The 14,254-nt window shown below is 31.2% G+C and overlaps 1 protein-coding gene across 1 annotated transcript in view; it reads left to right on the forward strand.

Annotated features, from left to right (window-relative positions):
* LOC118200957 (kinesin-like protein KIF11) overlaps positions 1-14,254 on the forward strand; it is a 134,347-nt gene that overhangs the window by 58,570 nt on the left and 61,523 nt on the right. Inside the window, exons 10-11 of the mRNA XM_085814769.1 lie at positions 13,182-13,270; positions 13,358-13,445. Of these exons, the coding sequence (XP_085670895.1) occupies positions 13,182-13,270; positions 13,358-13,445 (177 nt within the window). The remainder of the gene's footprint in view (positions 1-13,181; positions 13,271-13,357; positions 13,446-14,254) is intronic.

The following is a 14,254-nucleotide window of genomic DNA, read 5'->3' on the forward strand; positions in this document are numbered from 1 at the left end:
TTCATTTATATTCGCATATTTTTGTATTAGAAATTAGAAAATGACAACAAAATTTTACAAAATATAATGAATACGAACTAGCTTTGTAAGTCTGCAGATTGCGATTTTTAATAACATATTTTCATTAACAAAATAATGGTAATGACTAATTTAATGAAATAATAATAGTTATTACCATTAGATGATTAGAATAAGATTTAATATAATTAGATTTTGAGATGAACTTACAGCAGTAATTAAGCTTTAAATATGATTTTATCGATAATTTTGTTATTATAATATAAAAAAGAAAATCGGAGATACATTGGTTGCATTTCATCATTTAACTTTAACAAATATTACATTGGACTATCAGGCAAAGGAGGTATATCTAAATAGGAGGTATATATAAAGGAGGTATAACGAGAATTTTTATAAAATTGGCTTTTGTTTATGTTAGCAGAGAGAAAAAATCTGTGATCTATACATGAAGTCATCAAAAGTATTTTTCAGAACAGTTTTAAATGTTCGTGAAGAATTAATTATATGTCAATTTATTTTCATAGGCAGAAATTTCGTCTAAAACCATCGTTATATCCAAAGGTTGAAGTCTATTTCATTTTCAACGAATATTCTATTTGCACATAATATATTTTCTAATTTATTTTAGAAAGAGTAATCTTTCACATTTTTAAAAGAATAAGGATATACTGGGTGTTGACACTTACGGTGTACTAAATCTGTTTTTCATATTTCTTCCAGAAATAAAAACAGTTACCCTGAAATATTTTCAAAGCAAAATTAAGAAAACTGTTTATGCCAAATTTTGCATAAAGTATCTTCTTGTGTATTTTTTATTTAAAGTGTGGAATTTTCTCTTGGAAAATATAAAAAATCATGAACGGAGCAAAATTAATTCATGAGAAATAACTTTGAAATGCAATAATTCCATCGTAATATGAAATAGTGGAGAAAAGTGCAATATAGTTTATTTATTCACAAATAATCCCCTCATATGCGTAATTTATGTATTGTCGATTGAGAAATATAGGTTAGTAATTTAAACCGGTTATTTCAATACTTTTTCTTTATCAATTTTCTTTATCAGTAGAGCGGTAAAGGTGGCTGAACACTTATAGCTCGCTCAGGTTTGAATCCCAGCTAAAGGGTGGGATTCATAGTTTTTGTGTAACGTAAGTGCAAGCCAGCTTCCCTTAGAAAGTCCTCCGTGAAGGCATCCCTCCCCTTATACAGGTAATTGTTGTGTGTTTTGATGTAATTCAGTAAACGAACAAAATTAATCCAATCAAACCCGAAGAACGGGTTGATTACATGTGGAGTTTTCCACCAGGAACATAAATGCGGTGGTGGTGTATTTAATTATGGCAGAGCATACATATCTGCCTAAGGGGAGGGATGCCTTCGTGGAGGACTCTCTAAGGGAAACTGGCTCGCATACATGTTACACATGGGGAAAACCACAAGAACACCAATGCAGCCACCCTGTTCTTGGAATTCGAACCTCAGACTGAACTATCAGTGTTCAGCGACTTTACCGCTCGGCCGCTGGTGGGCCGAACGTTAATGCGAGCAATTTTATCTTAAAAAGGTTTACACGAAAGCATCCATCCCCTTAAGCAGATAGCGTTCGCGTGCTTTTCCGTAATCCAATCCTAGTTCTCATACATTTAATAGTAAGTTGACATACACCTTATTACAGACAAAATAACAACCTTTTTTAAAGATTTTTTTTTATTAACTTGTCTGAATTTCCTTCATCTCTTGAGGAGTGTAAGAATTTCAGCAAATAAACCTGGCCGAAATTTTATACAATGTAACTGATGTTTTGATTCAATTTAGAAGTAACATGAGCTTTACTGATATTTAAATATTTTTTGGCAGATCTCATCCTAAAAGAGGGTCTAAAGATAAATTGATTTTATTTAATTTACAATCAATGAAAATCATTGAAAGCAATCATTGAATGAAATCACAGAATGAATGAAAATCGCAGAAACTATTATGCATACAATTGTTTCTTATTTATCTCCTGATAAATCAGACAAAATTGCCTACATAATAGAAGCACTTTGAAAGCGTTAACAGTTCTTAAGGGTTTTATGCACTCCAAAAAAATGCCAAAATAAAATCTTATTATTCATAAGTATAAAAAGGAAGTAAACGATAAAAGCAGTTTTAACTATTTTCTAGAAGGGCATTAAATCTAAAAAATCAATCTATTCTTATTTGCTATGATTAAAAAGCATTAAATCTGGTAAGCTTAAACATCGTGCAAAATCGCTGACGTTTTAATCATAGCAAAAGTCAGTACTAAAAAAATTAGAGATGGCCTCTATTTGATTTTCAAGTATATTGGCACGAGACGAAACCTGCGGCTTTTGCCAAAATGTAGCCAAACTGATAAGAAGAGGGAAATAATGCGTAGCCAGCGGCTGTTCTGAGCAGCGACAATGGACCACCCAGAGATTTACAGATAGGCGATTCTCCAAAGTAGGGAGGGAATGGGTGGTACTACAGTTGTACCATAGCCGGCGTAAGAGGAAGTCATTTTCCTGGTACAACTGCTGTACCAGCCGGCTTCAAAAAGTTAAACAACATACCTTTCCAATAGTCGAAAATGTCCGTTTTTTCCTTGGATACTTGTTTGGAATTTTTGTCTCACTTGAGGCTCCAATTTGACATTTTTTTCCTTTCTTGTTGATGATATTACCTATCGATGCTTTAGATATCACAAAACCATAACTCTTACATCGTTTTTAGATAATGGAGTATGCATTTTTCTCTTCGGAAAGAGCGTAAATGTAGCCTTCGAACCACTGCTTTGTTAAATTCGCCATTTTTAATAAAAACAAAACTTTCAAGCCACGGACGATAATTTTGACTTTTAAAAACATAGTATAATTGAAATTACTTCTTTTGCAGCAAACGATTTTATATTACCGCTTACCAAAATCGTCTAAAAAATGTGTGAACAGCCTCTGTAAAAGGATTAATGTAAAAATTTATATATATATATATATTAATATTAGAGCTGGGACATGACCCAAACTGTCAACCGTGCCCCAACTGGAGCGCCGTGGCACGCAATGAATTGGAAGTTAATCTGTCAGCACTATCCTTATCTTCAGGGCAGATGTTTTTATTTTATTTGATTTATAATTCCTTACTAAATGTAGTATTTCATCTCGAAGTACTCTGTCTTGATATGATTTAAATCAAATTCCTAGTCATTATAATTTGCTTCCTATAGTGAAAAAAGTGACACAGAGGTTATTGAAAACGAAAAAATTTCAACTGACAAATTAATCGGTATTCTCAACACAGCAATTATAGGACTTCAACAGGGGAGCTTTGTAACTGAAGAAGAAATTATGTCTGTTTATAGAATTAAAGAGAAAGTATTATCACATAAAACGAAGCAACTTAAACAACTTACATTGAAAGAAATGTTTAATAAAGTAAACAAATAAATAATAAGCTTTTTTTTTTTTTTTTTTTTTTTTTGTAAATTTTGATACCCTTTAGATCATAATTGTTCTTTATTTCATAAATTACAGTTTCATATTTTTAATTTTATAATTTCTGCATGCCATCTTACCAGATTTAAACTGATGATCTATAATCCGGAATCGCCGAAGTCCCGACGAGTCCAGATTAACGACTTTTGACTATATATGCCAAATTCAATTAACATTGAGAAGTTAAAATTTTGAGAGCTAATTTTTTAAAAACTACTCGTACGATTTTTACAAAACTCGGCAGTCTGGCATAATTTGAGTCGTAAAATCGAAATATATAAAAAAATTGGTATGTTATTTCAGAAAAAGTCCGATTTTTGTGTCAAAATAGCTATGTTAGAATAGTGCTATATATAAATTTAATATATATCCTAAGTCACGCTTTCGAGTCATGAAAAACGGAATTTGGATTTTGTCAATTGGCCCAGTATAACAGGAGATATAGAACTGTCCCCCCCCTTTTTTTTGCACGCTCTACATATGTATGTACAGACATCACATTTTGGGGAAAAGAGTCCTTTATTCTATCCTTATATACAGATGTCACACATAAACATTGTTCAGTTGCATTTGATATCAGTAAAAATGGATATTTTCATTGAAATATGAGACCCGAAAATTTTCGTGATTACAATACTTCGTACAAGAAGGTAAAAATGAAATACTTAAATAATATATGGATACTTCTACAGTAATATTTTATTACCTTTTTTTTAAAGCTAAACAAGGTCAAAATATACAACGTGTATATATGATGTAATAAAGATAATTCCGTAATAAGTGCAATAAACAATCATTCCACAGCAGATGAATAGACACTTTGTTACAATACCACATTCTTGTTAATAATAAAACATATATATGCAACAGTATATTCAAAAACGCAATATTATAATAATAACATTAAATGAAAAACACTAATTTTTTCAAAACAGACAGCAAATAGCTCTTGTACGATTCCAGAACAAAAGAAAAATAATTAATACAAAATTTTAAGTATATCGGTTCATTTTTAGTTCATGTACAGTTTAATCGCCGAGTAATTTTGAAACACTATCAGCATTTTTTTAATTGCGCACCAGGACAATGCAAAATCTGAACATTGTAACACATAGGGCCTTTACCCATCTCTATAATTTGGTAGAATGAGGTGCAGACTTTTGAACATATAATAATGGGTTATGGTCTGTGATCAACCAGATATTTGATTTAAACATCCAACACTCAAAATATTTTAATGACCATACAGCAGTATAAGCTTCATGTTCATTAGTGGACCAGTTCTGCTGAGTTTTTGAAAGCTTTTTATGAACAAAGTTGATAGGATGGAAGCTGCCTGTACTGTCTCTTTGTGATAAACATGCAGCAATGCCATAGGAGAGTTAGAGTCACACTGAATGGTGTACGGTTTCTTCGAATCAGGAGTGTAAATTTTCAATGCTACATACAGTCAACGTTTGAGATCTTGATATGCTGTTTCCTTAGTGTTCCATGCAATTTTCTCTGGAATCTTCCATTCGGTAATGAGTGTACTATTTCTGTATAATTTTTTATGCAATCTGATAACAATTTAACAGGCTTAATGCCCTCATTAGAGCAGTCTTAATTGTAGGACTTGCTGTAAATGCAGTGGCTCGTAATTTTTCAGGAAGTCTTCCATCTTCTGTATGTCCTAAATATTCGCATCATAAATTTGAGATCACTTAACGTAGTTAGAAAGGCATCTCAATGTTTGAGATTTGGATTCCAATCTGGTGAGAAGATAGCTATATCATCAATATACGTTTTGCAAAGATAAATATGACCTTTTAACGTATTATTCGTCTTTGGAAAGTAACAGTTGCATTTCATTTTTCAATCAAAAAGGCATCACTTTCCAATGATATGGGGAACGATGTGTCTTGCTTAATATTAAATCACATCATTCTTTTTCTGAGGAAATTACTGAAAGAGTAAAGATATCTTTCAGTAATCTTTTAAAACATCAAGACAAGTAACAATATTTGCTTGTTCCAATTTGATTAATTAGAAGATTACTCTCCACTAGAAAATCAACAGGCTTGGACACTGCATTCAATAATCTGAAGTCAATGCACAACTGCATAGTTCTATCTTTCTTGGCCACACATACTACTGGGTATGCTATGTTAACTTCACTTGTCTTAGTAAGGACGGAAGCTCTCTAATTCTTTAATCTGTTTATCTGCTTCAGGTTTCAAAGATTTAGGGATCTTATAAATATATGGCCTTTTCCTTTTAGCTTCTAGTAACAAATGAATTTTAGCAACGCTACCTATTTGGGTTGTACCAGAGATAAATGCAGTATGCTTGAGTAAGAACTTGTATAACTTCCTTTTCTTTACTGTTAAGTGACAAATATCCATGCCAATGTCACTTTAGTTGCTTCACAGTCGTCTTTATTTGGAGGCAGATAAGTATCTCCAAACTCAGAATCATCCTAAAAAATTACTCCTAGGGTCTGTATTCAAACATGAAATTTTCTTATTTTGTTTACATGAACATATCGCACACTACCATTTTATAATTTAACTTTATAAGAAAAAGGGTTTACTCTTTCAGTAATTTCCTTGGGTACTGTCCACCTATCACAGAGTTTGTAATTTGAATTCGGGACATGCAAGTCAACTTGTTCTCCGATTCTGAAAATGTTGGGTACTGATCTTTGAAAAATATTGTTGTTTCTCACTTGCAATTAAGTTGGCTTGTTCGGCTGCTTGCTCCAATCTTATTTTTAAATGCTGTAACTAATTCAATGCTGATTCGCTTAGATTATGTAGTAGAGGTATGTATTTCTCCTGTCTGTGAAGACTTCACTACTACTAAAAGGCCTCCTGGTTGTCTTCCGTACATTAGCTAAAATGGTGAAATTTCAGTGATGCAGTTTGGTACTTTCTGGTGAGCAAAGAGTAGGTACAGAATGTGCTTATCCCAGTTTCAAGGTTCAGTCATGATGACATAATGTAACATTTGCTTGAGGGACTTGTTCCATCTTTCCACCAATCCATTTGAAGCACTGTAAGCAGGTGAGGAGAATCTAGGGTGGTAACCTAGTCTTTTCCAAAATTCTTTATTTAATTTTGAAACAAAGTTGCTTCTATAGTCGTTTGTGCTCATGAATCTCTAAAAGTGCATTACAAGTGGCTTCTTAGGGGATTGCTTCTTGCCCTCGGGAATGTTGATCTACTAGTCATAGCAGGTATTTATACTTTCTAACAGAATGAAGTTCAAAATATCCATTTATGCTTAATCACTACTTGGAAAGGTAATTCTGCTCTTCTGACAGGTGTAATGGGAGTCTTTCCAGACCATGTTTCTGGATTTTTCAACTGACAATTTTTGCATGTTTTGCAAAAAGGCACTACTGATAGGAAGTACCAATTGGAAAACAGTCTGCCCTGATATTTTTTCTTGGTAATGTAAAAGATGATCAATACATAAATAGTTTCCCTTTTCTCCTTCAGCTAACTTTCATGCCTTTCTCAGCAACAGCAAAACTGCTGCTCTCTTAATATGTTTTCAGTTGCCAAAATGTCTGTGATTGCTTCTGTGCTTTCCTTCTCCATTTCCTTCTCTAAAAATGGTAGTGGGTAACCCTATGTTCTTCTTTGCTTGTGTTTCAGCGAACAGACTTTGTATATTTCCTTAAATGTCAATGTTTGATTCTTTTGAAGGATTAAAGTTCCTGTATTTTTAGAGTTATTAAACAAGACATATTTAGCTTATGAGTTACTGCAATTAATGTATCTGCAAAATTAAGTAATTTCCATAATTTTTGTAATGAATAGGTACAGGGTGAATTTTTGCTTCGATCAGCTGTCTGAAAGCATGGTTTAACATGATTTTACTTCCTTTTCTGTCTTTTAAATCTGGAATGAGTGATGAATGTATTTGTGTTTCAGAGACCGTGATAGCTTTGATTTTCTCAGAGTTAATGGAATGAGTCTACTTTAGCTACTATGGCTTCTTCTCTTGATGTTCTATTTGAATTTCTAGCTCTGTAATTATCTTTTTCATTTTTCTTTACTAGTTTCATGCTTTCTTCTTTCATATGGTAAATTTCTTGCGATGTATCAATAGCTTTCACAAATATAACGTTCTTTTCTTCTTGTTGAATATTCTTCTTGTCTTGAGTATTCTTTTCTCACGTGTGGGGAAATATATTCATCTTGTATACATGTTGTATCCATGAATCTTGGCTATTGTTTTGTTTTGGAATGAGTTAAAAGATTTTTGTTTTGCTGCGAAATAGGTATCACATTCCATAGCTATTTCTTGCCACTTCAATCATTTATTTCCATGCCATATTGCGACCTGTGCTGCTGTATCTCCATCTAAAGCTTGAAACAATTTATTAGAAATAAATAATTCCTAAAGTGTTTTGAAATCTTCTACTTCTTGATTTCACCCTTTGACTCGCGGTGGTCGTGATGTGAAACCACCAATTTTCGAATTTTTTTTCTCTTCTTTCCAAAATTTTTGAGTGAAAATCAGTTGATTACTGATCTTTTACCTCTAAATAACACAAAATGACTGCAGAATCATACATGTTTTAAATCTTAGTACGTCAAATCGGATGTCTTTTAAAATTTGTTTTCAAGCAGACAAAAAACTTCCTTTTATTAATATAAACAACTTTAAATTTCAAAAGTTGTTTATCGCACATCAGGATTTCTATCGTGAACAATAACAAATTGTGATAATTGAACTGCATATATTAAAAAAACCTATCTAAATTTATGGCATTTGCTTTGTGGTTTCAGGGTGCAACCACTGCGCCACTAGAGCATTGTGTCACAATGCTGACAATCCTCTAGAGTCTCGGTGGTCACACCTTGAAACGACTGCTCTTCACAATGGCAGTTGCTTGCTTTTCAAATAGGAATGTTTATTTTTACCCGGATATAGATAAGGTGCTTTGAAGCCACAGAGTTATTTTATTACTAAACAATGCATGCACCTGCTCAGTGTGCTTTTCCAGAGATTTTTCTCTGATCTCAACATACTAGCTTCCCAAGCTAGTATTGTGATCTTATAAATTATTTGGTGTGGTTTAAATTTAGTGTAAATATACTTTGCTATAATAAAAATAGAATTTGCGTAAAAGTTTTATTTAAGTTAAAAATATTTTGGGACGAAATACGAATAAAATAAGTAGGAATGGGAAACGAATAATCCGCACCAAAGCCAAAAAGACCAAGCCCCCACCATTAACATAAAAAACCACAAATTTCATGTGCCAGATGAAAAGAAACTAAATAGCGCTGGACATATACCAGTGAAGTACTAGTACATTTTGTAGCACTAGGAAGAAACCTCATAGAACAAGATACATATGCGAAATGTGCAATGTGGGTCTATGCATGTACCAAAAAGAGAAAACATGCTTTGAACAGCATCACAAAATAAATGTGTTGTTTGAAATTAAAAAAAAAAAAAAAAAAAAAAAATCTGAAATGTTTTAGATTTTAAATTACGTCTAAAGGGGCGTTTTTTAACATTTTGTGTGTTACCTTTCTTTATTAAATATCATGTTCTTCGCACTTAAACCATAAGATCCAGTGCAACAGCAATATCGCAAAATAGTTTTAAAACGAGCATATCTTTAGAATTTCCGATACAGAGACTCACGCGCTGGAGATAAAAATGTTTTTTCTGCACAACGTTGCCATTGCTCGCTTTGAAATCTTTGAGTTTGTTAATCAAAAATTTGTCAAAGTTTTAAAAAATAGGAAATCGATCATAAAACAAATTTCAAATTTCAAATTTGGTCTTCCACATGCTCATATTCGTTGGAGGATTATGTTATTCAAAATTCGATGACTCTATGTACCGTTGTTTTATCACAATACAAGAAATATACATACATTTATGCAGATTTTTCATTATTTAATTTCTTCAAATATAATGAAGGACTCTAACATTTTGTGGCAACAGTTTGAAAAGTGAACCGACATTTATGAGTCCGACGCAAAATGCCAAAACGAAACTAATAGTCCTTCGGGATTCAAATCCCTTTGGACTAAAAAAGTTTTTTTTTTTTTTTTAATCCTTACTTTACTGAGGTTTTTTAATCCATTTATTCTGACAATTTACTTTGTAAAATAATGTAAAAAAATTACATATAATACAATTCTTACGTACATATTTTTTAAATTCATAAACTTCGTCATTTATTGTAAACGTGCATGGAAAAAGGTAAGTTTTTTTTTTTTTTTTCTTACTACCTCTGTAAGTTTCAAAGTCCTAGACACGCCCTGGTTTCACAGTGCAACCATCACCCACAGAACAATAAGCAAGAATAGAGTTTTTTAAATTCATATATTACTTGTCTCTAGGATCATAATATTCAATTTCCAGAGTTTTTAGTTAAAAAAATTATAAAAATAATATAGCGCGCGTCAAAGGGTTAAATTAATCCCATGTGGCTGTTAGTTGGGAAGAAAACTGGATATGTGTTTCGCCAGGATAACATTTAGCTTTTCTAAAATTTTCTGAGCTGTCTTGAGGAATGGGTTGATGTTCCTTTAGAATAAAAGTTTTCACCTTTTCATAATTCTGCAGATCTTCTTCCTTTATGTAAACTTTCGAGACTATTTCAGCTTCTACTTTCTACATTTTAAGTTGCTGAAATCTTCGCTAATTCAATTTCATGTTCTCTTTCTATTCTCAATCTTTCTTATTCCATATCTGTATGCTTTCGATTTCTTCTCTTCTAATTTCATTTTCTATTTCTTCCTTTCTTATTCTATTTTCCACTGTAGTAATCAGAATTTCTTTTACAAAGTCAGCATCTTCGATGTATTCCTTGCTTTTCTGGAGTTTGTGTTTTAGTTCTGCCAGTTTCAAATCTGCAATTGCTTCTTCCCCAGTTTCTAATAAAACAGTTGCCAAATCTTCTTTCTTCACGTTTTTAAACGTTTTATTTCCTTTTTTTAAACTTTTCGAACTTCAGAATTAAATAATTCTTATGCTTCTTACAGGGTTCATATGGTCCCGTTTGGGTTTTTTAAAACGATTTTTGGTCCTAAATTTCAACCCAAATCGGCAAAATAACCTTAATTTTACCCAGCTGACATTTCTGTCTTTTTTTTTTTTTTTTTTTTCCCCCTGTACAACTGCCAGTTTGAATGTAAGTTAACATTTTAGGAATATTTTTTAGCAATACACTGACAAACATGTATTTGATGGCTTAACGTTTTAATTCTTTTGAAATCGTTCGGTGCTAAATTTGCTGAATTATCAACATTTTGGTGAGTTCAAGATCAGTTTGTATATGCAAATTTTTATTGGAAGATTTGGAAAATTTTGATGATTTTTCTTGCAAACATAATAACATTGATAAAATAATGACTATATATTAACATTATAACCTTAAAATAAAACATTTTTATTTTCTTCTGCCATATACACTTCTCTTTCCTCAATTTTTTTCTCCCAAAAAATCTTCTGGCTTTTTGCCCTTACAAATTTGGTAGGGGTAATTTGTCTTTTGAATTTTAGATCTTGGACCTCAGAAGGACAAAAAGCAAGCTTTATAGATTATTATTTTCAAAGCAAGCTACAATTTCCAGAAAAATGTAATGAAATAAGTATCTTCATTGTATTAACACATAATGGATATATTTTATAGGGAATTAATGTTTAATTTCTCATCTTTTAGATAATTTTTGGAAGAACAGTGAAAACAAAATTTCTTGAATTTTCTCCTTTTGATCCCAGAAGTCTTTCGTTCAACATGTTTATTTGCCCTTTATTTTCTTATCTTTCAATTAGACACAAGCACAAGCAAAGAAATTGAAAACTGATAATTTATTATAAGATTTATCTTATATGTCCCAGTGCACCATAGATACCTCAGTGCCTGAAATAAATTAAAGAAATAAAATTAGCAGTTTTTGCTATACATTTTGAATACAAGCAATTCTTTAGAATAACAGAAATAGAATTTCATTGAAAAAGAAATTGATTTCATAAAGAAAAAGGAAATTATTCTTCAAAGGTACATTGTTGAAAAGTTACCAAATTGGGTGATGAAGTAGAGGCTAGTGGGAGCACTGATTTGTTTATTGAAATAAATAAAATTAGAAAAAATGCTAAAGAGAAAGAAACTTATGTAAATTAGCCAAAAATATCTGGAAAAATTTTATTCTTGAATTTGCTTTATAATTAAGTTAAATATTAGATTTTGTGTAATAATAATGTATTCTATTTACAGATTTATTTTAGTCTTACAAATTACAAACATGTAAATAATTTCTTTAGTTTATTCAGTTCCCATTTGCTTGATAGCTCCTTAATTTTTTTCAGTAATGGTCTTTAAAAGTGTGTAATTTCCACATGCAAAGATGAGTACAAATTCTGTTCTCATTCTGATTCAGAAATGCAGCTTCTTTCAAATCTGAGGTGTATCCACTTTCATGTTCACCGCTCTGAGCTCTTGTTGTATGTTTGAGAGTATGTTGTCTTGCTTGTCAGATTGGCAATTGTTTATGTTTCACATAAATCTTAATTTTTACTTTTTTTTTTTTTTTTTTTCTTTGTTAATTTTCTATAAACATAACTTTATATACAGAAATAGTTACATAAGTTAAAGAATATAATTCATATCACAGGTTTAAAAGTCTTTAAACTTGGATGTTCTGTTCCAAATTATAACAGCCCCATCAGCTAAAAACCAACCTCAAACTCGAGTGCAACCACCCTATTGATGTTCCAGACAACTGCCACCTTTCAACTGCTGGTCTATCTTCCTTTCTGGCTGTTTGCTGCTGGAAGGAAGCAGCTGATTGGCTAACAATGGAGAGATAAATAACAATACTATTGTAATTTTACTAAACCTTGCCATAAAAAAGTTAATGTGGTATAAAATTTAGTCTTTATTAGTTAGGTTTACAGTTATTTTAGGTGGTTAAGATCGCTGTTACCAAAAATGAAGATTGTTTGAATAACTCTTGTAATCATAGAGTTCATAGTATATAAATCCAAGTTTTTATAATCATACTATATAAAATAAGTTTTTATAAGAAGCAAATGGCCTTGAGGAACAATTTAGGACCAGTTACTTGAAGCAGAGCTGTAATCTGTTGTAATATATATCATTAATTTTATATCACCACTAAAAAGAGCAAACCTGATGTAGGTTCTTCATGAACTAAATGACAGAATGTGAGCAAGTAGTATTCAGTGATGAGTTTCTTGTCTGTCTAATAAATAAATATTATATTGAGGCTGATGAAAGAGTTCACCCAGTTTCAGGGCAAGAAGTAATTGAATTGCATGCAATTAAAGACTTAGCTGAAGAATGTATGAATACTAACAAAGGGTATATACTTCATTTTCTCCTTTTTTGCAAAGAAATAGATAATTTTACAAAGAAATCCAGTTTGTGAACATTTAATTGTCTTCTTCCTTATCTCTTAAATTTAATTAAAATCTATGTACTTTGTCATAGTGAAACTTTCTCAGTATCTATATGTACTTTTAAATTAATAAAAATAATAAACTATGAAAAATTTTGATTGGTTTTTTGTAAATTAACTTTCTCAAAGATATGCATTCTAAATATATCTTGTATGTTAGTGCTGTATTTTCTTTAAATTAAATTGTATATGTATGTTTCAATGGCGAGTATTCTTTATTTAGGAATACACTGAAGAAATTGAACGACTGAGGAAAGACCTTGTTGCCTTAAGAAGCAAAGAAGGTTTTTACATTGACTTAGATAACTATACGTAAGCTGAAAATGTAACTTTAATTTGTATCTTTTGGAAAATCTTATTAATGACATTCTTTATAATACATTTATTTATTTGGAATAGAAATATGATTAATGAAATTGAAGTTAAGAAAGAACTTATCAGAGAACTTACTGAAAAGATTGAGGAGTTGACGGAAGAAAATACAAAGGTTTGGAATTTTTCTTCATTATAATTAAAATTTCAACTATTGTTATTTGTTATAGATTGTGTGTGTTTTGTTATAATTTATATATATATATATGTTTTTACATACACAGTTCTTGTCTACAGACAGAAATTTTGTCTTTTTAAGTCTTAATTTTGTTTTCTTAACATGCAGTAGGTAGTTTTATTTATTTAAATGTGCCTATGCAGTGTCACATAACAGCATGTTGGCAAATTTTATTAAAATTATAAATTTTCTGTAACTGTATGAAATTAACCTCTTAATTTAAAAAGTTTATATTTTCTTTATAATTCTTAATCTAGTTATATATATATCTCTCTCTCTATACATATATATATATATAGATATATAGAGGGAGAGAGTTCCAATTTCAAAATTGTAGCTTTAAAACTACCAGTTAGAGTAACCTGATATTTTGCCAGAACAGGCAATGGAGGCATGAGCCTGTGATTTTGTTCTGCAAGGGAAAAAAATACTAGTTCCTATATGTACTGATAGATGGCACTGTCAGGGGAAAGATCTAAATGGATCATCAAGCACAGAAATGTTGTTAGCCGAAAGAAAAGATAGACTTCAAGGGTGTACAGGAAATCTGATAGCAAAAAGATGAAACTACATGTTTACAGCGAAAACAGTGATAATGATAATAGAAAAAGAGGAACTTCATATAACAAATACCTCATGGATGATTCAAGATGATTTGTTCGATAAGCTTTAAAACTGTTTCAAAATTGTAGCTTTAAAACTACCAGTTAGAGTAACCTGATATTTTGCCAGAACAGGCAATGGAG

This window comes from Stegodyphus dumicola, chromosome 4, assembly GCF_044657685.1.
Source record: "Stegodyphus dumicola isolate Sdum_Otavi_A_Nest chromosome 4, ASM4465768v1".
NCBI lineage: Eukaryota > Metazoa > Arthropoda > Arachnida > Araneae > Eresidae > Stegodyphus > Stegodyphus dumicola.